Source organism: Oncorhynchus keta, chromosome 21 (assembly GCF_023373465.1).
Source record: "Oncorhynchus keta strain PuntledgeMale-10-30-2019 chromosome 21, Oket_V2, whole genome shotgun sequence".
Taxonomy (NCBI): domain Eukaryota; kingdom Metazoa; phylum Chordata; class Actinopteri; order Salmoniformes; family Salmonidae; genus Oncorhynchus; species Oncorhynchus keta.
This window is the reverse complement of record NC_068441.1, coordinates 23,956,223-23,982,125: the sequence shown is the minus strand read 5'-3', so window position 1 is coordinate 23,982,125 and position 25,903 is coordinate 23,956,223. Positions and strand designations below refer to the sequence as shown.

Genomic DNA, 25,903 nt, shown 5'->3' with positions numbered 1-25,903 from the left:
TTGTAGGATGGCCAGAATTAGGGTGACCAATGGAGGCAAGAGGAAAAAGTGGTACAAAAAAGATCTGGATAATTGCATCACGTCAGCTAGTGTAGGCTAAATTCTGTAAAAGAATTAAGGCTACTGGCTACCCGACTGGCTCACTTTCCCATTTAACTAATCTTTCTTCTCGAATCCTCAAGACATACAACAATATAGAGGTAAGATTGATATCAATTTTGAAACAAGCGTATCTCTGTGAAATGTCAACAGAGCACTCAGCATATAACAAGCTTTCAGTTTCAAAGCATTTTACATTTCATTCAAAAACTTTGAAAGTGATGACCACAAAATGTAAAATCCTTAAAAGTTGTTTGAGAAACCTGCACAGCTATGTCAACAGAGCTTGGTGCTTATTATTCAATGTTTTCGGTTACGAAATCTGACTTTTTGTATATAATGGTGTTGAAATGTTAGTGAAAGACCCCACTGAACAATTCAGAACATGAATAATCATATTTGTCTTGGTAAAATGTATTTTATAACATAAGGAAGTGAAATTTCATCACCGAAGCACGTTTTCACCCACTCTGGGGAGAGCAGATGGACACCATATGTACTGTAAAACAGCTGAAACTAACACTGTAAAAGTGTGCTTTTTTAAAATCAGTGTTAATTCCTACTTATTGAAAATAAAATGTACACAGGACCTTCTAATGTTTGCAAGGGCGGGAGTTTTAGCTTTCCATAGTGACATCACCATGTAGTAAATTGGTTAATAGAGAGTTCCAAACCTCTGCCAATAACAGCTAGTTTTCCCCTCCTCACTCAGACTACTCCAACAGTCCAAGCTAAATTATTGCTTGAGAAAGTTTTTTGCTAAAAATATATTTTTGCTCTCATTTAAATAAAAATATATTACAGTAAGGTTAGAAACTGCTGCAATTTTCTTAAATTCATCACTCACTTTGATAATCTTGTTCTATGGGCACGTGTGGTTTCTGAGTGCCCATGTCAGGGAAGTGGAGTGTATCAGAGAGTGGGTGACTCATAATAGCTTATTTGTTGTCCCTCTCAGATTCATCCCTCCCTCCCTCCCTGTTACTCTCTCACTCACCATTTTTTGCACTTATGCTTTTCCACCAAATATATAAAAGCCACCCAGTCACTGTGTTCCTCAGGGTACATGGATTTGGATTTAACTGAGTGGAACACACTGAGTGCTGAGTCTGCATAAGTAATCACCAGTCAAAAGGTCCTCTTTAGCTCTGTTGGTAGAGCATGGCATTTGCATCAGCAGGATAGTGGGTTTGATTCCTGAGACCACTCACACTATATACTCTGATTTTAGAGCACTCTCGTCTGAGTGTGCCGGAGCGCGGAAAAACTGATGAATTTACAAACACACAACAACAGTTGAATATGACCAGTGTCAGTAAACATCAGCATAAAAACATAATTAAATTGTTGCCAGCAGCAAAGTGACCGTCACCAACACTCTAAATAACATGAAAACAACCTAACTAGCTCTGCTAGGGCGAGTAATATGGTCAGAGTGAGGTGTTCTCTCATTTGTGTCTGAAAGTAGCTAGCCAATGTTAGCCAGTTAGCGTGGGTGCTTGACTATGCTCTGATCAACCCTACTCCCCGGCCAGAGCATCCAGTGTGCGCTCTGAACGATCTGAGAGCGAAACACTGAATTTACAAACGGACAATCTGACAACACTCTGATTTTACAAATGCCCAGAGCGCACTCTGGAATTCCAGATTGAATTTACGAACACACCCTTAAAACCTCTTAGAACTACCCATCCCGGATCCGGTATATTTGTCATCAGCAACCGCAAAATAAAAATATTACTAGAAAATATTCATATTCATGAAATTACAAGTGAAATATAGCGAAACATAGCTTAGCCTTTTGTTAATCATTTTATTTTCTAGATATTTTTTCAAATATCTATTCGATAATATATCAACCGGGACAGTTGGCTTTTCACTAGGACCGGGAGGAACAATGGCTGCCTCTCTCTTTTGCACAAAAATCACTCGGAGAGCACCCACCTGACCACTTACCTAATGTGGTCGTTTACGCTCAATCTTCAAAATAAATGCCTGAAACTATGTCTAAAGGCTGAAGACACCTTAGGGAAGCCATTGTTGATATCCCTATCCCTTTCAATGGTCAATAGGGATGCATAGGAACACATTGGTTTCAAAATAAGAGTCACTTCTTGATGGATTTTTCTCAGGCTTTTTCGCCTGCAATATCAGTTCTGTTATACTCACAGACAATATCTTTACAGTTTTGGAAACTTTAGAGTGTTTTCTATCCTAAGCTGTCAATTATATGCAAATTCTATTATCTGGTCCTGAGAAATAGGCCGTTTACTTTGGGAACGTTATTTTTCCAAACATAAAAATAGTGCCCCCTAGCTTCAAGAGGTTTTAAGGATCCGCCCTTTTCCCCCCAATTTTTGCCTAAAATGACATACCCAAATCTAACTGCCTGTAGCTCAGGACCTGAAGCAATGATATGCATATTCTTGATGCCATTTGAAAGGAAATACTTTGAAGTTGTGTAAATGTTAAATTCATGTAGGAGAATATAACACATTAGATCTGGTAAAAGATAATAAAAAGAAAAAAACATGTGTTTCTTTTTGTATTTTTTGTACCATCATCTTTGAAATGCAAGAGAAAGGCCATAATGTATTATTCCAGCCAAGATGTCAGCAGTGAATTTGTATTATTCATAAAAGTGTATTATTTAAAATTTGAATTAATCTATTAGAGCATTATTTAAATAAGTTATTTATTTCATCAAGAGGCACAGGTACATCATTCTAGAGCAGAGTGGATTTTTTAAAGAGGTCACCATGGAGATGAAAATGCCTCAACAAAGAGACTCCATTTTGATCAAATGTCTTAGAGAAGTTCATAACCCTGCTTGCACAAGCTCCCAACATGCCCCTGGGGAGGAAGATGTAACAGATGAATAGCGTCAGTGACTTCATGAACCTAACTTGAATACTTTTCTTTAACTGTAAAAAATGTTTACGTATCTTCATTTCTTTAAACTACCAGTTTCCATGTCTCTAAAGCATCTTTACCTGGCTCACTGTAAGAACGTCTGCTGTAATGAGTAGGGCTGTTATGCTGAGCGGTCACGAGTCATGAAGACAGTCAGTGGTCCTTCTGTAGCTCAGTTGGTAGAGCATGGCGCTTGTAACGCCAGGGTAGTGGGTTCGATCCCCGGGACCACCCATCATGACTGACTGTAAGTCGCTTTGGATAAAAGCGTCTGCTAAATGGCATATATTATTATTATTATATATTAAATTCCTTGTTTAGTCAGCAAATAGGCTTGTCCAAGATCTGATGCTGCTGATAGTCATTAGTAGCCTACCAAACTTGCTAACTGCTTGGTACTCAGCACTGTCCCTCTAATCACTGACACCAATGCAAATGTATTCGAATATCTAAACAAACACTTCATGAGAGCCCATGACACTTTCTATAGGCTAGGCCTACTATATTTATTTCTAAAATGACCTAATATTAAGCACATTGCTTCTCTTTACAACAGAACTATAGCCTACCTTGCAGGCATGAAAACGAACCATGTGAAAAGTGTCCTCCATTTGCTATTTAAGTGCATAGATGACATGCATTTTCCCCCGCTGCCCGTTTCACGACAGGTGCATGATAATGGTCCATTCTAAATCAAAACAAATTTCACACACATTATTTAGTATATGTAAATACCAGATTTAATCAAGAATAGTGGGATGGGTGACAATATTAGCCTATCACTTGTGAATGATGTCCAGTTTAAGGCAAACAGTGCATTCTTTTTTTGTTGCTACATTTTCAAATCATAGTTGCACGCCTCATGTAGCCTAGCTCATAGGCCTAGCTCATAGGCCAATGCATTTTGATACGGTTTTGATACGGTTTGTATCACAACCAAAGTGGCCAAATAATAAATCACATTAATCCGCTTTAGAGCCTAACTGGCATCCATATGCAGCGAGTGAGTTTCAAGTTTGGGAAGATAATTTTCACCATAAAAATGCACCTTTATAATAAAAGCAATAAATGCATAATCACATTTGCGGTCACTTTTGAGAATAGTGTTTTCCTGCTAATGGAACATTTGTGCTTATAACCTACTGCTGTGTGCGCATTGCTGCACTTATAATGTGATGGAATAGCCTAATAGTTTATCAACACTTTAAGGTAAACAATCTCATCTGTTGCGTCAGGCTCATTGCTTAATTGTTTTTAAGCTAGTGGTTGTATTAATTTAGGATCTTTTGCATCCCACAAATGTTTGGGATATTTATTTCTAGCACAGAATAGGTCAACGTTTGTACTATGGGAGAATAGTAGATTGACATAGGCTAGTGCTTTGCTGTTCGGTAGGCCTACTCAACTTGTTGGCTAACTGAAAAGTAAATGTGGAAAGTTCTTCCAATATTGTCAATATGCACCTCGTTATTGAATAAGGATGCGTGCAGTTAAGTCCCAGATGTGTCTGTCTTCAAGACCCAATCACGTGACAGAGAGCCATGTGAGTGTGAGATGATTCTGGAAGCAGCCGAATTATAGAAGGGAATTATAATTATTATATTCAGCTACAAAAGGCACAGATTGTTTTAGGGGGTATTAGAGGGGATGCACCCGGGAAGTTTGAGGCATTATCAGGTGCTTGTCAAATTGTGAATGAGAGACTGATGAAGTGTGTACAGCCTGCACAAAAAAAACAAAGCAGAGCTCATGCAACTTTTTCAAAGTCATAATTGGAGTCACATCATGCAGCCTTAGAAAGTATTAATAATCAAAAACATATACAGTGCATTCGGAAAGTATTCAGAAATATCACATTTCCATAAGTATTCAGAAACCCTTTATCTCTGTATTTTGTTGAAGCACCTTTGGCAGCAATTGCAGCCTTGAGTCTTCTTGGGTATGACCAGCCAAACTGAGCAATCAGGGAGAAGGACCTTGGTCAGGGAGGTGACCAAGAACTTGATGTTGGTAACTCAAAGCTCTAGAGTTTGTCTGTGGAGAACCTTCCAGAATGACAACCATCTCTGCAGCACTCCATCAATCAGGCCAGATGGAAGCCACTCCTCAGTAAAAGGCACGACAGCCCACTTGGAGTTTGCACCTTAAGACTCAGACCATGAGAAACAAGATTTTCTGGTCTGACGAAACCAAGATTGAACTCTTTGGCCTGAATGCCAAGCATCACGTCTGGAGGAAACCTGACACCATCCCTATGGTGAAGCCATGTGGTGGCAGCATCAAGCTGTGGGGATATTTTTCAACGGCAAGGACTGGGAGACTAGTCAGGATCTAGGCAAAGATTAACGGAGCAAAGTACAGAGAGATCCTTGTTGAAAACCTGCTTCAGAGCTAAGAACCTCAGACTGGGATGAAGGTTCACCTTCCAACATGACAATGACCCTAAGCACACAGCCAAGACAACACAGGAGTGACTTCGGGACAAGTCTCTGAATGTCCTTGAGTGGCCCAGCCAGAGGCCGGACTTGAACCCAATCGAACATCTCTGGAAAGACCTGGATATAGCTGTGGAGCGACACTCCCCATCCAACCTGATAGAGCTTGAAAGGATCTGCAGAGAAGAATGGGAGAAACTCCCCAAATACAGATGTGCCACGCTTGTAGCGTCGTACCCAAGAAGACTCCAGGCTGTAATCACTGCCAAAGGTGCTTCAACAAAGTACTGAGTAAAGGGTCTGAATACTTATGTAAATGTCATATTTGAGTTTTTAAAATTTGTAATACATTTCTAAAAATCTGTTTTTGCTTTGTCATTATGGGGTATTGTGTGTAGAAAGATGGGGAAAAAACGATTTAATCAATTTTAGAACAAGGCTGTAACCTAATAAAATGTGGAAAACGTCAAGGGGTATGAATATTTTAGCACCAGTAGTACATTTAACATTAATTCCTATAATTCTAATCTACAATGTTTGTTACTTTGGCAAAGGTACTGTTAATTCCAGTCTTCTCATTATCATTGTCGGAGTGGACATATTGTTTGCAGAGTGCACAACCTATACTACATTTGTGAGAAACAAGTTTTGGTTTATTTAATTCCATTTATGAGTTTTGTAAATTTAGTCATTGTCTTTTGTTTGGAGCGCTTCTGTCAATGTTGAGTAAGGACACGCACGCATAGAAGTAGGCCTATAGGCTACCTGGCCTGATTATACATAGTAGGCCTATAGGCTACCTGGCCTGATTATACATAGTATTAGGCCTATAGGTTACCTGGGCTGATTATACATAGAATTAGGCCTATAGGCTACCTGGTCTGATTATACATAGAATTAGGCCTATAGGCTACCTGGTCTGATTATACATAGAATTAGGCCTATAGGCTACCTGGTCTGATTATACATAGAATTAGGCCTATAGGTTACCTGGGCTGATTATACATAGAATTAGGCCAATAGGCTACCTGGTCTGATTATACATAGAATTAGGCCTATAGGCTACCTGGTCTGATTGTACATAGAATTAGGCCTATAGGCTACCTGGTCTGCATGCAAATGTAGGCATATAAATGTGCCCATTTGGGGATCTGATATTATTTCTGATTGGCTTAACGCACCACCACTAATGACCTGTGGAGCTTCTCAAAGTAATGTTTTCTTCACCTCAAACAGCAAGCAAACCAAGTCTGTTTTTACATCCATTGAGAATGACAAGTTTCTCAATGTATTTGAAAAATCTTTCCAGCTTTCTCCCTTTCGATAACCACTCAGCGTGAAAGGGGAAAATATCATGCTCTGATCCAGTGGATACGTCATAAAATAGGCCTACCTGATTACTTCTTATCAGTGCTTGACTTGGACTGAAATAGGTTCCAGTACTCCTTTGGGGTGCTGGTACTGTTTATATTTAGGTACAAGAGCTCCGCAATATTTTTGAGGTAATATTTTATAAGAGGAACAGGAGCTCAAGCAGTAGAACATTTGAAGTGACAGTACTCAGCTCCGGTGAGCTCCTGCCCAAGTCAAGCACTGCTTCTTATCCTTGCGCAAATAGCCTACAGTTGTGTCTGACCCAAGTTCACTGGCATGGAAAACTGAGGGCCCAGAATATTTTATACAATGTTGAAAGGCACTAAAGTAACTGCAAAGAATGTGACAACACAATGAACTTTTTGTCTTGAATACAAAGTGTTATGTTTTGGTCAAATATAACACATGACTAAGTACCACTCTCAATATTTTAAAGCATAGCAGTGGCTGCATCATGGTATGGGTATGCTTGTAATCATTAAGGACTATGGAGTTTTTCAGGATAAAAAAAATAAATGGAACGAAGCACAGGCAAAATCCTAGAGGAAAACATGGTTCAGTCTGCTGCCCACCAGACACTGGTGGAGATTAATTCCCCTTTCAGTAGAACAATAACCTAAAACAGAAGGCCAAATCTACACTGGAGTTGCTTACCAAGAGAGTGAATGTTCCTTAGTGGCCGAGTTACAGTTTTGACTTAAATCCACTTTAAAATCTATGGCAAGACCTGAAAATGGTTGTGTAAACAATGATCAAAAATCAATTTGGCAGAGCTTGAAGAATTTTGAAAAGAATAACGGGCAAATGTTGCACAATCCAGGTGTGGGTGGAACGCTCTTAGAGACTTACAGCTGTAATAGCTTCCAATGGAGCTTCTACAAAGTATTGACTCAGAGGTGTGAATACTTACGTAAATGAGATATGTCTGTAAACTTTTCCAAAAATATGTTTTCACTTCGTAATTATGGGGTATTGTGTGAAGATGGATTAAATGTATTTATTTTCTTACCCATTTTGAATCCAGGCTGTAACACAACAACATATGGAATAAGTCAAGGTGTATGAATACGTTCTGAAGGCACTGTATGTGCTTTTGTCAGTATATATATTGTTTAAAAGGCTAGTATATTATATCACCTCCCCATAGTGTCTAATGTGCTTTTCTACGAAAAGGATAAAAAGAATGAGTGTGCATAGAGGCTATGTCAGAATAACCATAGCTGCATTCTAAATAGTAGGCTTTTAGGGTATGTGAAAATAGAACGTTTTATAGTATGTGACATTTTTTTTAATTGAGTATGTTTTAAATGCCAGGATGTCATATTAATTTCTGCTTTTCATCTAGTAGAATTTGCTGCACACTATTGAGGAAGAGAATCGTATTTTTACACACACGTGTGTTTGATAACAGCTGATAATCAGAATAGGGGACGCACTCTACAAAAATGTACAAATGGCGGGGAACAAGCATGATTGAACAATAGATGACATCTTCTCAGTATGGATGAGTAATATGTTGATATTTGTTGCTTAATGCATGTGTTTTTATTAAACAGTAAGATCTAGTATGCAGTACTATTAGTACACAGTATGTAGTTTTAGTAAGAAGTAGGCAAGGTGGATTTCGGACAAGGCCAATCTCTACTTATAAGGCCATGAAAATAATAACGCCTTTATGAAAGTGAGAATGATGATTACATTTAGAGATGAAGCTCAAGTGACAGACAGATTGGATAGATTTTGGTCTTCTGTCTATAAGCTGTTTTACTCATTACTCTGCCCAGGTTCTACGAGGTTTCAGGTGGTTCTGTTCAGTAACATTTGGTTCCACTCACCCATCTGCCTGGGTTCTGATCTCATGGACCTTGAACCGCTGCCGTCCGACTACCTTCACTTTGACAGTCTCGATGCCGTACTCCTGCCCCTCCCGATAAGCATAGATTTCAGCTGTCGTCCCAAACTCTGCATGCACCTCACCTGTCACTGGAGGGTAAGGTGAGAGGTACAGACAGCCACACACATCTAATTAAGAACACTCTACTGTGATCACACACACACACACACACACACACACACACACACACACACACACACACACACACACACACACACACACACACAAATCAGTGGTGCAAAGTACTTAAGTAAAAATACTTTAAACTACTACTAAAGTAGTTTCCGGGGGTATCTGTACTTTACTATTTATTTATATTTTTTTACTTCACTACATTCCTAAATATAATAATGTACTTTTTTACTCCATACATTTTTTCTGACACCCAAAATTACTTGGTACATTTTGACAGGAAAATGGTCCAATTCACACACTTATCAAGAGAACATCCCTGGTCATTCCTACTGCCTCTGATCTGGTGGACTCACTAAACACAAATACTTCGTGTTATAGTGTGCCCCTGGCCACCCGCCAATAAAAAATAAATTGTGCCTTCTGGTTTGCTTACTATAAGGAATTTGAAATGGTTTATACTTATACTTTTGATAGATAAGTACATTTGAGCAATTCCATTTCCTTTTGATAAGTATATTTAAAACTAAATACTTTCACACAAGTAGTATTTTTACTTTTACTTTAGTCATTCTCTATTAAGGTATCTTTACTTACTTATGACAATCGAGTACTTTTTCCATCACTGATTCAAACATGAGGCTGTGCATTTTCAGGCTGAAACATGAGGTGATGGCGTTGGATGAATGGAATTCATATTGACATCGATAAAATGCAATTGTGTTCGTTGTCCGTAGCTTATGCCTGCCCTTACCATAACACCACCCCCACCATGCGGTACTCTGTTCACAACATTGACATCAGCAAAGTGCTCAAATTTGTTGATAAAATGCAGGACATGATTGTTTGGTTGCGGGACAAAGGGCCAAAATGCGGGGCTGTCCGGCACAATCTGGGATATGTGATCACCCTAAACAGAGCCCATTCCCATTCTTCCCACCCTCTACTTCTCTCTCTCCCTTCACTCAATACCCGTGTGCGAGCACAGCAAAGGTGGGGTCTCTCTGGATGATGTTGCACATCCGCAGGGTCTGTCCAGGGATAAGCATGACGGCGGTGAATGGAAGCACTGGGATGGTCTGGCAGCTGTCGTCATCGTACCGGGAGGGGGGGCCGAAGCACTAGCGCAGTGTAGAAAACCAAGAACTCTATACTCAATGACACATCTGTACAACAATACTTTGTAATGTAAATATGAAACCCACAGCATGTGAAGTTGGAAGACTCGGGTCAAAGTTTATGCTTGGTTTTTCTGCATCCTCACTGTCCCGAGTTTAAGTCCCAATCTCATCCTCTTAATTTTCTGTAAGAATAGTCAAAGTGGCCATAAGGAAATATGTACTTTCACTTTTACTTGCCCCATTGCAAAACAATTTCCAGAGTCATTGCGTTAACAATAACTTGGACATTAAGATGCATTTGGAAGATAATTACAGAAAACCTAGGTTTGGCAAGCTAATACTAGTAGACTGACATGACTAGCAGCTGGGAATTAAATGACATTAGCATGCAAGGTAGCTAGCTAACGAGACATTTCTCAGTTGTAACTAGCAAGATTTATTTTAATGAAAGCAATCAATCCGTGAAAATTAGCATTACTACGACAGTGATTGAATGAGTTCATTATGCTGTCAGATGAAGTATGGCCTCGTTTCTTTGAATAGGAAACAGATGCGTTTAGGGTCCCATTACAATAACCAACGTATGCTTCAGTACACTAGTCTACCAATGCAATTAAAGACCTTTGTACCGGGTAAGTTGTAGCTGATTGCCCATGTCGATATTGTTGCCTCCACATCCTGTGGTTTTCTATCGCATCCAAAACGACTCACTGTCGAGCCCAAGTGGACTGAGTTAATCTTCTCACAATTATGCATTTTGGGGCTTGGAATTAGTGGTGGACATGTTCCCGCTTTATAAGAGCTCCAAAACTGCCATTCCGTTCATTTGATCTAAATCCTAAACTATTGTAATTGTCATAGTACTATTAAATGACGTTGGTGAAAATGAACAGGAGCCCTTGTTTCACACTAAGCACGATCGTATTATACCCCCCCAAAAAAAAATAGATCCCCAAAGGCTACCCTTAAGTAGAATCAAGAACCTGAACCCATATCAATACCCAAAGGCAGTTCACAAACTAAGTGTGCTGCAACATGGTTTCAAGAGTTGCCTCCTTCTCATAAGGATTTTACTGTAGGGTTAACTAACACATGGCTTGAAAGAGAACCAATAAATCAATTAACAGGGAGCAATGTAGTTAGTAAACCAAAGATTTATTATGGTCTTTACAACAAATCAGCTGTGCTGGGCAGATGGTGTAAGGCCAGAATTAAAAACGACCAAAGATTCAATTCTCAGGTCTTCCTCGCCATTCTCCAGTAGTCAGCCAGCAGCCATTTGCAGAGTAGAAGACTGGGTAACCGGAATCTGTCCCTTACGCCATTGCAACATTTGCTTCAGACTACCACATTCAGCTCTTCACATCATGGACTGCAGACTTCAGTCACCAGAGAGGGATTGGAGATCACAGCTGTAGGGTATGGATGGGCCAGTCTACTTAGACCTCTGCCTCATCTTTCGCCTTTTACGCTTCAGCCTACAGACAAGTGTGACAATGAGTGAACAGCACTACATTACATGCAAAACTACACAGGCATAGTTGAGATTGCAAAGTAACTGTAGGGACTTTAACAATGATTAATACTCCACCAGTACTCAATGACAAAGTGTACACCCAGAATTGAACTCAATGAGCCTGAAATTGTGCTAAGCATGATTCTCATAGTAAAACGCAAGTCCAGCCAATCTTGCAGTGTATCAATTGCTCTGGATACACGGAGCACCATGTTTGGCTAATGACAACTTGTACCATTCATATGCAACAAGTTAATTAAGGCAAATAATGAATCTTACCTGCGCATACGGCAAATAATGAATCTTACCTGCGCATACGCTTCTTCCTCCACTGTAATAAAAAACATTTGTCAAGTGAAAATCCACATTCAAAACAAGCCAAGAATTGTTAACATGCTGAGCATGATTTGAGATTATTCAAAGCATGCAGTGAAGTTAAACATGGCACTAGAAATCCCTAACATGTTGCATTACAAGGAATTACTGCAGGCTACAAAATACATCAAAAGCAACATTGCTAGTACCTTTCATGTGCCACTGGGCCGTTCTTAGTTTAAGTAAACAGAATAAAAAAAACGCAACATGTAATGTGTTGGTCCCCACGTTTCATGAATTGAGCCAAGAAATCTCAAACAAAAAGCTAATGGCTCTCATTTTGTGGACAAATGCTGACATTGGTTATTAGCATTTCTCCTTGCCAAAACAAGCCACCTAGCAGTTGTGGCATATCAAGCCTATTAAACATGTGGGCGGGCAAGTGCCCCTGTCCAGTCATGTGAATGCCATAGATTTGGGCCCAATTAATTGTCGATTGAGCGACTAACTCCTTAAGATGTGTTGAAATTGTTGCGTTAACATTTTTGTTCAGTAACGATAAATATATATATCGCCATGGGCGAGGCTAACCCTGCGACAAAGACCATCCTACAAGTACACCAGTTAAATGGAAAAATAAAGGAAACTAGAAAAAGGTTCGTCTGGCGTCAGCTAGCCACTGACGAGTGGTGACAATGAGCCAAACAAAAACCCGCCAATAAGTTGATATTCATCAATTTACCTTTGCTCTCATCTTGTGGAGATGTGTCTGCAATAAAATATATAACAAAGTTGTTAGATGCAATCGATGCCAACCATTTATTCCAGATTAGTTTGGATTCGTTTCGGGATAGCGTACTATAAGACTTACCACTAAAGCGAGGACACCAACTTGAAAGAGGATGTGACGAAGAAAGGGGAGGGGATTTATAGTGCCAACGCAAAACAAACGTCATATTAAATTGCCCCTTGCTCAGCTTAGTGCTCACTGGGAGATGTAGGCAGAAAGGGTTGAACATAAACTATTATTTTATGTTGGAATTATGCACCTGTGCACAGGTATGTTTAGTTGGTCTACAACCGTGTAAGTCTATGGATTCCGTTTGTAATAGCAAGATGGGGCAGACTTAAGCCATAAGACTAACAAAATGGCCACAAAGACTATCTGCATTGACTGTTCTATTTTATTTTTTAGTTTTGCACGGACTCTATGTACACTTTACTTTATGTAAATAGAGCCAAATATGTTGATACATTTAGTTTAGTTTATTGATAAAAGTCACCTTGTCCAAAATATTTACATAGCTATCGAAACATCATGCCAGGGTAAGCCAACATGAAACAGCCCTTATTTTAAGGGTTTCTAAAATCCCCTGAGAAAACGTTAAGGTGGAAAAACGATTGGAACAATTTCCATTTGACGCTAGTTTTTATGGGTATTGTGACACCTCCAATATGGAGCTCTATTGTAAATCTGGTATTGTCACTGACCTATATCTTACTTTGTGTACTTACTTTGATTTCTCATGTTTTTTTCTACTTGACTTTTTAATGTACTTTTCATAGTAATACTGATATTGATTACTGCATTGTTGGGAAAAAGCAAGCAAAAAAATACATTTTACTGTACTTGTGCACAACTTTAAAAATGTGAAACTTTCCATCCATGTAACGTTCCTTTAAAATCTCATCAAGCAAATCAAACAGGTTTAAATACGCTGTGAGCAAGACATTTTTCACCACACTAAATATCTGCGGTCCTCCTTACTGATATATATAATCAGAACTCCGATCATAGTGAAACTGAAGGTCCAGGGACCCGTAGATAATATAGGATTTTCATCTGTGCCCTATATAGTCCATGAGTTATGCTCTAATGGTAGAATTGTGTTTCATTTTGTTTCATATATCAAAAGAATCAATAGAAGAATAGTGGAAACATTTTTTGAAAATAAAAACACAAGGCACTGGTATAAAGTTTATTGAATGTTTTCTTCATTTTTTGAAAATAAAACAAAAATACAGGGGATCTGTATGTTGACTTACATGAACTCTTTGTGCATGTCTGAGCTGACCAAATTAGGCTACATGGAGAGGTTATTCTGATGGCTGGCTTAAAAAAAATACTTGTATGCAATTACATCAAAAATGTGTGCATAGTTTCCACAGAAAAGTAAACTAACTAACTACCTGTCACTAAAATCATTCTACTACAACTGTTGTAAATGTAGCTTTGCCAGATAATGATATATCTTACTTAGCAGAATAATGGGTTTGCATAAAATATGATTTCATGCAGTTCTGATTGAAGACACTGTTTAAAAGCTCCACTAAAAAGTCTCATATGTTAGTAGATGGCTGACAAAAATTAGGTATCGTTGAAAATAAAAACATATTTCTAAAATTGTTTGACTGAAAACAGCGCACTACTTCCAAAAAAAAAAATCCCCTACCAGGAAAGAAGGGGCTGGCAGTAAACGTAGCAGGGTTCGTTCCCCATAACCTATTCAGGTGTTGGTGCGAGAATTCTGTTCTTTATATTCTGTGCTCTAACTGTTCGATTCTGTCATGTTTGAATAACTAACACTTGAAACAAATAGGATTCTAGGGCAAAACATTTGAGGGGCTAAGTCGGTCTCCTTCATGTACAATGAAAATACCAAGTCAGTTTATCAGGGTTTGGAATTATTACAAAGTGTGACTGGCACCCCAACATTATTTTACAACAAATATCATCCAGTTTAAATTCAAACTTGCTTTATTGACTTTTTTTTCAATTTAGAAAGTTTATAAAACTTCACCTATAGATGGCAACCATCCTGAAGTCAGGAAGTTACATCACCTCACGATAAGGTGTAAAAACACTGCTACAAAAGGTTATTTATCCATCATATTCCAAAAATGTGTTTCCCCAATCTAATATTCCAGTTAAGTATCAATGGCAAATATGTTGTTTACAACAATGTGTTATACAGGTGTGACCCTCATTCAGAATCAAATGAATGATGTGGGACACAAAATTGTATTTTCAACAGATTTTAGATCTATCAGATTTATTCAATGGGCCATAAGCTAGAAAAGGGCATGTGGGTCAAAAAGAGCTAACAGTTGGGGAAGATTTAGATGAACTTTTTAAGATTCCATTCTTTGGGGGGGGGGGTGAGTGTGTGTGTAAGCATGTGTCAGGGTGTTGGAAGACAGGTAGCCATCTACTCTGCCGCCTTTTTGCTCTCCTCAGTTGGCTGTCCAGTAGCGGTTTCCACAGTCTTGGAGGCCTAGGAGAGAGGAAGGAGGGCACAGATAAGAATGGAGAGAGCGAAGAGTGTATCGACTAAATTCGTTTTTCATATCAAATACCTTCTTTTTCTTCTTCTTCTGTGTTTTGCGACTAGCTGAGCTCTGCAGTAGAGTCTGGGGGAGAGAGAGGGATTTTGTTGTCAATCATGAGATTTCTTCAATGGAAGCCACAACAGAGCTGGCAAGTGTGGAAATATAACGGTCAAAACCTCAGACACCAACTCACAGTTATCTAGTTCAGGCTCCGAGATGCAAATCCCTGTTCATGGATAGTTATTCATGTAATATGAGCAGTGAAGCGCCTTTCAGGTTGCCTGGGGCTCTGGGCTGGGAGCCTTACTTACCCTAAGTTCTGCGTCCTGCACTTCGTGCTCTGACTTGTAGAGCTCTGGCTCAAAGGGTCCGCTGGTGATTCTATGGGGGCCGTTGGCCATCAGCAGCACTGTGAACTTAAACTGGGCCACAAACTCTCCTGAGAGACGGAGTGAGAGATGAGACAGGTAAATCGAAACAGAAGGAAAGAGCACAGAGGATAGGAAAAGACAGATGCAGAGACTCACCCTCCTTCTCGTTGAGCACACTGAAAGGCTGAAGCAGTTCGTGTTTGGCACACTCGACAACGCCCAGGCGGGCTTTAGCCTCATCCTCAAACGCCCTGAGAGGAGAGCAACAGGACAGAACCGTTAGCTGAGGAGGTTTCCAACAGACATTCAAAGCACCTGACTCAGCATCAGAGATGGTTGATGAAAAAAATGTAAATAAGAGTACGGTCTTGATATGGGGTTGGTTATAACATCTTTCTGACACTCCTAATGTGCTTCCATTTGGTATCCTACCTGAGAGTGAAGGGCATGGCGTCGAAGCGTCGCTCCACCTCACTGAAGAACATGCGGGAGGTCTTCATCTTCAGCCCGTACTGCTTACTGGGGTCCCTCTTGTAAATGGTGGTCCTCTGGCCTCCATCCCTGGCCTGTGTATAAGAGCATAGAAACATTGGACACTCACATTTAGCCAGGTAAGAAATGTAAAGGAAAAAGATTAGGGGCTTCTTAGGACAGTTCATTGGGGCAGTGAACAAAAAAAAAATGAACATCTCCCTCTCTTTTACCTTCCCTTCACCAGTGCTGATCAGGACATCCACAGCGTAGACCTCGTGCACCTCAAACTCCGCCTTCTCATGGTCCTTCCTGCAGACAGGCATCATCAGTAGCCAATCAGAGCAACTCGCGCAACTCCTGTCTGTCTTTGTGGTATTGCACTTTGTCAAAGCACTATTCTCTGGTGTGACTGGGTGGCAGGTAGCCCAGTGGTTAGAGCTTTGGACTAGTAACAAGTAACTGAAAGGTTGCAAGATCGAATCCCCGAGCTGACAAAGTAAAAATCTGTCGTTCTGCCCCTGAACAAAGCAGTTAACCCACTGTTCCCCGGTAGGCCATCATTGCAAATAAGAATTTGTTCTTAACTGACTTGCCTAGTTAAATAAAGGTAAATTAAAAGTGTTCAAGTGCTCAGACATTAATGTACCTTTGCTGGTCTGTGGGGTTCTGAATGATGGTTTTCTCTCCATCGATGATGTGCTGCTTCAGCTGATGAGATAACATACCTTAAACAGAAAGGCACCAAAAAACAACATCATTGCAACGTTTTTCTCCCTACATTTGACTGTTGTCACACAACAGTAAACTTCATACGTTAAAGGTCAGATAAAACTGTTGATTCACTATCTTAGACCCATGAACCAGTCAACTTAACTAGTGAAGGCACTCACCCTCAATGGCCGTGCATTTGAATGACTGAGCAATCTTGTTCCATGCCTCAGTCACCTTTGAGTTCTGGTTGCCAGGCTTGACAAGGCGTAGGGCTGCCTCCGCGCACATGTAAGCTGCATTGATCACATCAGCTTTCTTCCCTGTCACTGGAGCCTCCTACATACACAGGGCAGACGTGGGAACTGTAAGCCTGTTGCGATGAGGGATCAAAAACCAAGTCATAAGGCCATACAAGGTACATACCTTAGTAGCTCCCACAACAAAACTATGAGCTACATTAGAGATGAAGCCGTCAACATGGACACCAAGATCACTGCAGAAATAAAGGGGGCAGAGATGGAAAGGAAAAGGGGAGATGAAAATGTGATAAGTTATGAGGAAAATATAAGTGCATCAGACATTCAGAATTATTTCTGCCAGGGGTGTGAATATTTATGTAAATGAGATATTTCTGTATTTCATTTTCAATAAATTTGGAAACATTTCTATAAACATGTCATTATGGGGTATTCTGTGTAGATAGGTGAGAGAAAAAATCAATTTAATCCATTTTGAATTCAGGCTGTAACAAACTGTGGAATAAATCAAGGAGTATGAATACATTTTGAAGGCACTGTATGTAATTGTGTAAAAGGACTAAATGAGATTATTATTTCAATGTTGTGTTCCCATCATATGGGAAAGACGTCAACAAAAAATACAAGGTCAGACAAATACGAAAGAATCGAATGTGTGTGATTATATTACGGTGAGTGAGGATATGCTGAGGGTAAGTTTGGTTACTGGTTTGTTCATGTTCACCTACAACAATACTGCAGGGAGCTCAATGTATCTCAGACAGCAACACGAGACATTTCATTGTCATGGTGGAAGGACACACCCAGGATTTTGTTATAGTCATGAAAAAGGTTACTTTTCAGATTCTAAGAATGGCACAGCCATACAGTACCACAGCATAAGCTGGCATTTAACCATTAGTTGGGTCTTAAACACATTACACTCACAATATTCCTAACAGTGACATTATTATATATTGACACAAAACAGGAAAGGTAGGGTCAGAGATGAAGACAAAAGTGGGCAATTCAACAACGAAGATGAAGGCTTGTTTAACTACGCAATGGCCAAAGTGACAATTGGAACACCAATGCCAGATGAACAAGACATGTAATCCAATCATTACTTAGAATTTGCCACATGACAGATAGACATACGGCACACATAGACATACAGAGACGAGACCTAACAGAAAATACAAGCCAACAGCCAAGCATCAGATGCATGAGAACACAGCACACAAGATGACAGACGAGAGGGGTACTGGAGACACACAGAGTGATGGGGGCCACGTTACTGCAGATGGAGGTTCCTACATTTTGACCAGGTCCCCATCTTTAAGTGTGTAGTCAGGGTCACTCTTCAGGGGAGAGAAGTGGCAAACACAGTTATTGACTGAGACGCTGGTAGGGAAGGCAATGCCTGGAAAAGGGAAGAGAGAACCACCAAATCTTTAATTTAAAATAATCTGTAGTGTTTGTGAGAGAGACTTGACTGATGTCAAATTACATCCCTATTCTTGCCCCATATCACTCTTCATAGTTCTGTCATCTCACTGGCATATTCAATGACCCATCCCACGTTCAGGCTCATTGTGAATGTGTGGCATGGACACATGCAGACTCCTGCCACAGGCTGAACTGATCAGGTGAATTTTCTAATTTGGAGACAGTATGACAACACATTAACCACATCATGAGAACAACCACTGCCCTACATAAATAGCTATGGGACACAGGGCAAACAGTTTTATCAGTACAGTAAATAGCCCCATTCCTCTTGCACTTCTCACCCATACTTATCTCCCCTCTATCCCAGCCCCTCACCTTTCTTTAAATCCTTCTCCTTCCTGAAGACCTTGCCAGTCTCGACCATGATGTGGGCATCTCCCTTCTCACACAGGTTGACGACAGACACCCCTGACTTGGCCGCCTCAATCACCACACGCAGGGCCTCTGGATAACAAAAGAGAGGGCGGTCAGGGGAATAGAAGGTGGAGCGGTATCAGACAGATGAGGTCAAAAAGATTAGAGTGTAGAAGTGAGACCAAAGATGTCATTATTATATTCAATCACACCATATGCATTCTCTATGAATAAGACTACCCATTATGGTTGTAATGTGTCATGATGAATCAGCAGCAATTTAACAAGTTTCATTGTCAGGTTACTTTTATTTTATATATTTTTTATTTCACCTTTATTTAACCAGGTAGGCTAGTTGAGAACAAGTTCTCATTTACAACTGCGAACTGGCCAAGATAAAGCATAGCAGTGTGAACAGACAACAACACAGAGTTACACATGGAGTAAACAAGTCAATAACAGAGTAGATTTTTTTTTTTAAATAAAAAAAAAAGAGTCTATATACATTGTGTGCAAAAGGCACGAGGAGGTAGGCGAATAATTGCAATTTAGCAGATTAACACTGGAGTGATAAATGATCAGATGGTCATGTGCAGGTAGAGATACTGGTGTGCAAAAGAGCAGAAAAGTAAATAAATATAAACAGTATGGGGATGAGGTAGGTAAATTGGGTGGGCTATTTACCGATGGACTATGTACAGCTGCAGCGATCGGTTAGCTGCTCAAATAGCAGATGTTTAAAGTTGGCGAGGGAGATAAAAGTCTCCAACTTCAATGATTTTTGCAATTCGTTCCAGTCACAGGCAGCAGAGAACTGGAAGGAAAGGATGCCAAATTAGGTGTTGGCTTTAGGGATGATCAGTGAGATACACCTGCTGGAGCGTGTGCTACAGGTGGGTGTTGCCATCGTGACCAGAGATAAGGCGGAGCTTTACCTAGCATGGACTTGTAGATGACCTGGAGCCAGTGGGTCTGGCGACGAGTATGTAGCGAGGGCCAGCCGACTAGAGCATACAGGTCGCAGTGGTGGGTGGTATAAGGTGCTTTAGTAACAAAGCGTTTGGCACTGTGATAAACTGCATCCAGTTTGCTGAGTAGAGTATTGGAAGCCATTTTGTAGATGACATCGCCGAAGTCGAGGATCGGTAGGATAGTCAGTTTTACTAGGGTAAGTTTGGCGGTGTGAGTGAAGGAGGCTTTGTTGCGAAATAGAAAGGCAATTATAGATTTGATTTTGGATTGGAGATGTTTGACATGAGTCTGGAAGGAGAGTTTACAGTCTAGCCAGACACCTAGGTACTTATAGATGTCTACATATTCTAGGTCGGAACCATCCAGGGTGGTGATGCTAGTCGGGCGTGCGGGTGCAGGCAGCGAACGGTTGAAAAGCATGCATTTGGTTTTACTAGCGTTTAAGAGCAGTTATGAGTCATAACCTAGGGACTGAGGCCAGTCTCTGAAGTCCATAGCTGGAAACCAGCCAAACATCCAGTGCCAAACAATCAGAAAGTATTCTTACCCCTTGACCTTTTCCACATTTTATTGTGTCAGAGCCTGACTTAAAAAAATATATTAAAAAATGGAGATTGTAGGCCAGCGACACACACACAATACCCCATAAAGTCAAAGTGGAATTATGTTTTTAGAAATTTGTACAAATGAATTACAAATGAAAAGCTAAAATGTCTTCAGTCAATAATTATTCAACCTGTTTGTTATGGCAAGCATAAATAAGTTCAGAAGAAAAACGTGTTTAACAAGTCACACAAGGTGCACATGCATTGTGTGTAGTCTTAAACATGATTTTTGAATGACTACCTCATCTCTGTACTTCACACATACAGCACCTATTAATATATATATATTTTAAATTAAATGTAACCTTTAACTAGGCAAGTCCATTAAGAACAAATTCTTATTTACAATGACGGCCTACACCGTCATAAGTTAGTTTTGTGGAGTAACTACAATGTTGTTGATCCATCCTCAGTTGTTTTCTCCGATCACAATCATTTAACTCTGTAACAGTTTTAAAAATCACCAATGGCCTCATGGTGAAATCCCGGAGTGGTTTCCTTCCTCTCCGGCAATGGAGTTAGGAAGGACTCCCTGTATCTTTACAGTGACTGGGTGTATTGACACACCATCCGATGGATAAAAATTTAAATAGCCAACACTGCATTGAGCATGGTGAAGTTATTAATTACTCATCTACCAATAGGTGCCCTTCTTTGCGAGGCATTGGAAAACCTCCCTGGTTTTTTGTGCTTGAATGTGTGCTTGAAATTCACTACTCAAATTTTTCTTTAACACAGTGAGACCATGCAACATGACTTGTTAAGCAAATATTTACTCCTGAAATATTCAATACTTAGGCTTACCATAACAAAGGGGTAGAATAATCATTGACTCAAAACGTTTGTAAAAGTCTCTAAAAACAAAATTCCACTGACTTTGTGGGGTATTGTGTGTAGATCAGTGGCACATGTCAATTTAATAATTTTGAAATTCAGGCTGGAACACCAAAATGTGGAAAAAGTCAACGGGTGTGAATACTTTCTGAAGGCACTGCAGCCAACAGTATATCCGTTAGACCTACATTTCACTTCACTTGAAACAAGTAGCAAACGTTAAATAGCTACCTACCCACACGGCTGGCTAACTATCAAACGCCGTTGTTCCAATTAATCTGTTAGTCAGGCACCATCATATAGCTACAATTTGTGTGGTTGACATGGAAACATAAATACAGTTATCCCCAAACCGTGAACTAACTAGCTAGCTATGACTTCTAGAGTAGCTAGCCAACTAGCTACATCTAGATAACTAACAAATAGGGTGGTTGGTTAGCTAGCTTGCTTGCTAAACTCGACAGCTAGCTGTCTGATGTTACTAACTGTTAAATCATCTACAGCCTACGTTGTTGACAAAATAACCACGTTAACATTGTTCACGTGAAGTCAGCTTGCTAGCACCAAGTTACTAGACGACTGGGCCCCATTTCCATTCCACACGTTTCTAAATCTGCGACTAGCAGGTCAAAGCACATGGCTGTGGACTGTGCCTACTTAGTCATTGATTGGGCTTGTTCAACAGTACAAGCGACTGCCAACTGGCTGATGTCCAACATCACCTTGAATCATAAATAACGATTCATTATTATTTGCAGATCCGTCAGTCACAATTCACCCATGATACATTCACTGTTTTGACGCTCTCGAACAAGGCCATTGGTATGTGCCTACCTGTTATGGTGTCTACTACACTGTCACTACGGGCTGTGTGTACGAAACGAATGGCATGCAGAGTAGGTCACCTCATTTCAAATCATTCCGATCGGACACTTACGGTTGGCGATGTCACCTCCCATTTTGTACTTGGTGACAACCAAGTCCTCTGCGATGGTCTGTTCTTGTTCTTCGTTGTCAGACATCTTGACAACGTCTCTCTTTACAACACTTTTCCCGATATGTCAAGCTCCAAGACCAACACACATCCAAAGCTCCACTCCGCTGCTAAAGCCCAGCACCCTCATTCCAGATTCTCCCCCCACCTCCTTCCTACGTAAGAACAAAAAACGTCCCAACAACCATGCCGCCAAAATGAGAAGTGAAGCTTCATGGTTTAGATTGTAGTTTTTCAATCCCCTTCAAGTTACTATACCTATACACGTAGCACCACAGAATAAACTACATTTCACACATTCATCTACATCCACAACATGGGTTGCGTCACAGGTCGTCTTTTTTTGTATTGGCACTGTGGCGGAGCACCACCTTTGCTGCAAGTATAACATGCCAAGAAAGGTTCTAATCACTACTGACTCAAGTAGTAAATATTGTGCAAAATGTGGGTGACGCATCATCATCCTAATCATCATATTCTCCGGTGACTCTGAAGCAGTCTAAGCTCTGGAGAAGAGTCCTTTAGATACAGACGGAAAATGATTCAGTGGTTATCATCAATCCAGACAACAGTGATCACTCAGACTCACTGAGCACGATATACGGAGAGAAACCCCATCCAAACAGGGGGCCTTACTGCCTTTGTCAAGACAAGTTGTTACTTTATAATGTGATAAAATACAAATACCACATTATCATCGGCTTTGAATTAAGTTTGTGTTAATCATGGAAATGGGAATTTCAGCAGTGCCATTTCTTTTGATGCCCTAAGGGGAGACTAACATGTATGAGTGTCTTACAAGCAGGCTAAACATTTGAAAACATTGATTTATTTGATATTCGAATATGGTAAAAACTGATTTGGTTTCTTAAAAGATAAATTAATAAAGAAGCACTGAACTGGAGAGCTAGGACAAAATTACAGTAGGTGCACACACACTTCCCAGCTGAGGAAACGGTCAGCCTGAGGCATGGATTTCAGTACCAGAGTGCATGCTGCGCTTTTAAGCATGGATGTTGTTTCTGGTGTTGAGCTCTAGTAATCTGCTCAAACCAACTGCAATAAAGATGACATGGAACGTGCCCCTTTATTTCTCACTTACCCCAATAAATGGGACTGTCAGAAGAAACAGCAAGACCAGCACAATAGAAATGAATTAAAGATCTAGTATTAACAAACTGAATGAGAATTATGTCCCCCTGATAATTGTTATTTATGTACATTCTTCAAAGATTTTATTATTTAAAAAAGCTAAAAAAAATATATCACTAAAAGGTAACGTTAAAAACATGAAAATACAAGTGAAAAAGGAGATTGTACAAATACATTTTTGTTCTTGTTCTTAGTAAACACAAATACAAAGCTTGTAATCTGGCCATTTCATTTAGTGCCTTCCTCACTCACAGTGCATTCCACTTGTAATACAGAAAGAAAACATCCCAAAGCTTATGTTATTATGGATAAAAACAATGATAAATGTAAACCTGTAACAGACACATTAAAAGATACAAACATAGAGTTTCTGGGTTCGAGTCCAGACTCTGTCGCAGCTGGCCTTTACCGGGAGACCCATGGGGCGGCACACAATTGACCCAGCTTTATCCGGGTTAGGGGAGGGTTTGGTCGGCAGGGATGTCCTTGACCCATCGCGCACTAGCAACTCCTGTGGAGGGCCAGGTGCAGTGCATGTTGACACGGTCGACAGGTGCAGTGTTTCCTCCGACACATTGGTGAGTCTGGCTTCCTGGTTAAGTGGGCATTGTTTCAAGAAGCAGTGCGGCTTGGTTGGGTTGTGTTTCGGTGGACGCACGGCTCTCGACCTTCGCCTCTCCCGAGTCCGTACGGCAGTTGCAGCGATGAGACAAGACTGTAACTACCAATTGGATACCACGAAATTGGGGAGAAAACGTGGTAAAAAAAACATAAAATAAAATATAGTTATAAACATGCCACACATTTTTTATATTGGATGGCTTTCTCCCCTCCCCTGGTCCTTCATTGATTTCAATTGGCATGGAAGAGCTACAGAGGCGTCTATCCTCTTCAGCGCCAGTGAGGGAGGTCCACTTCCCTACGTGTTCACAGCGTTAAGCTTCAGGAACAACCTGCTCTGCCAGTAGTCTGGATTGTCAAAGGAGCAATCTCCGCCACTAGGCTCCCCTACCCCTGCACGCACTTTTACAAATGCCCCCATCCCTGTGTGCTGACCCCCCATGTCTCCCACTGCGCCTTCACCTTCTCTCTGCACATTCTCGTACTCCACTGGGTCCACAGCTCCAGGGGCGGCCAGGGAATCCATGTCCTCATACTCATCCACCTCTCCCTCTCCTTCTCCTTGCATCCTCAGACCCTCCCTGCCTCGCAGATCCTGCCGCAGCTTGGGCTGCCTGTTAGTGTATTGATAGTCGTCCTCTTCTACGTATTCGTCGTCCTCCTCTTCCTCCACCTCTCTCTCGCCTTTCATCCGCTGTTTAGGCGTAGCTGCAGGGTGAGGCACATCTCGTGTTGGGGGATCGTCTGGTCCAACACTTTGAATGTCCATGTACTTGTATTCCATGTCACCGGAGCCCTGTTGCTCTGTGTTGTCTGAATCAGAGTTGAGAGCTGGGAATTCATAGTCCTGGTGTTCTTCATTCTTGGTTTGGCCTCCCCTGTTCTCCCCAGCTGATGTCCTGTACCCCATGCACTTTGAGTACTCTGTGTCCGGCACAGAAGAGCATTGCCTCTTGTTCATCTTCAGTCGATGTGGGCCATCTTTGGAATGTCCAGGTTGCTGCCTGGGGGAGAGATACATAATGGACGCCTGTTTGTTCATGTACTCATATTCCTCACAGGCACTGTCATGGTCCTCCGAGGGTCCTGATGGGTATGAGGAGACCTTGGACGTCCTCCAGTGAGGAGGGGTGACCTGGGAGCTAAACAGTAGGGTCTCTGTGGAGAAGGGTGACAAGAGAAAAAGGAGTGAGTAAGGTGATCCAGAGATCTGAAATGATCTGAGTACTCTTGTAATTAATACTGACATTCATATACTCAGAGTTATAACAATACCATGCAACCATCCCAAAACATGTCATGCAAAACCATATACACTTTTTATATGGCTTAACTTCTCTAGGATAGGGGGCAGCATTTGGAATTTTGGTTGAAATGCATGCCCAAATTCAACTGCCTGCTACTCATCCCCAGAAGATAAGATATGCATATTATTAGTAGATTTGGATAGAAAACGATCTGAAGTTTCTAAAAAACTGTTTGAATCATGTCTGTGAGTATAACAGAACTTATGTAGCAGGCAAAACCCTGAGGACTAACTGTTTAGAATTATTATTATTTTTGCCTCTGACTGTTCCCTGACTTGTCATTGCCAAGGTATATTTCTTAGGAACCTGTTTTCAGTTACTACCGCTTCCACTGGATGTCACCAGTCTTTGGAATTTGTTTGAGGTTATTCATTTGTGCAACGAAGAAGAAGCACATCCAGGAACAACGTTACACTATTGAGAGTTGCGCAAGACGGAGCATGGTTTGTTTTCTTCCTGTATTGAAAACAGATTGCCCCGTCTACAATTTGATCGATTATTAACGTTTAAAATACCTAAAGTTGTATTACAAAAGTAGTTTGAAATATTTTGGCAAAGTTTATAGGCAACTTTTGAAATATTTTGTAGTGACGTTGAGGTTTTTGGAAACAGTTTTTTTTTTCTGGATCAA

The 25,903-nt window shown here is 40.5% G+C and overlaps 2 protein-coding genes and 1 long non-coding RNA gene across 3 annotated transcripts in view; all 3 read right to left on the bottom strand.

Moving 5' to 3' along the window:
- Positions 1-11,104: 11,104 nt before the first annotated feature.
- LOC118400306 (uncharacterized) lies at positions 11,105-12,788 on the bottom strand. Its single transcript, XR_004828993.2, has 4 exons — positions 12,671-12,788; positions 12,542-12,568; positions 11,793-11,815; positions 11,105-11,446 (listed from the first exon to the last, which is right to left on the bottom strand). It is a non-coding gene; the product is annotated as an uncharacterized LOC118400306 (long non-coding RNA).
- Positions 12,789-13,764: 976 nt separating this feature from the next.
- On the bottom strand, positions 13,765-22,354 carry pa2g4a (proliferation-associated 2G4, a). Its single transcript, XM_052473554.1, has 12 exons — positions 22,136-22,354; positions 18,749-18,877; positions 18,239-18,344; positions 17,109-17,178; positions 16,865-17,021; positions 16,621-16,699; positions 16,205-16,283; positions 15,933-16,066; positions 15,657-15,751; positions 15,441-15,568; positions 15,157-15,210; positions 13,765-15,074 (listed from the first exon to the last, which is right to left on the bottom strand). Exons 1-12 carry the CDS (start codon positions 22,218-22,220, stop codon positions 15,009-15,011), a joined length of 1,182 nt encoding a protein of 393 aa, XP_052329514.1. The 5' UTR covers positions 22,221-22,354; the 3' UTR covers positions 13,765-15,008.
- Positions 22,355-22,999: 645 nt separating this feature from the next.
- The window catches only part of LOC118400304 (receptor tyrosine-protein kinase erbB-3-like), a 43,271-nt gene continuing 40,367 nt past the window's right edge, over positions 23,000-25,903 (bottom strand). The window contains exon 28 of the mRNA XM_035797006.2: positions 23,000-25,123. Coding sequence (XP_035652899.1) covers positions 24,264-25,123 — 860 coding nt within the window. The 3' untranslated portion in view covers positions 23,000-24,263. The remainder of the gene's footprint in view (positions 25,124-25,903) is intronic.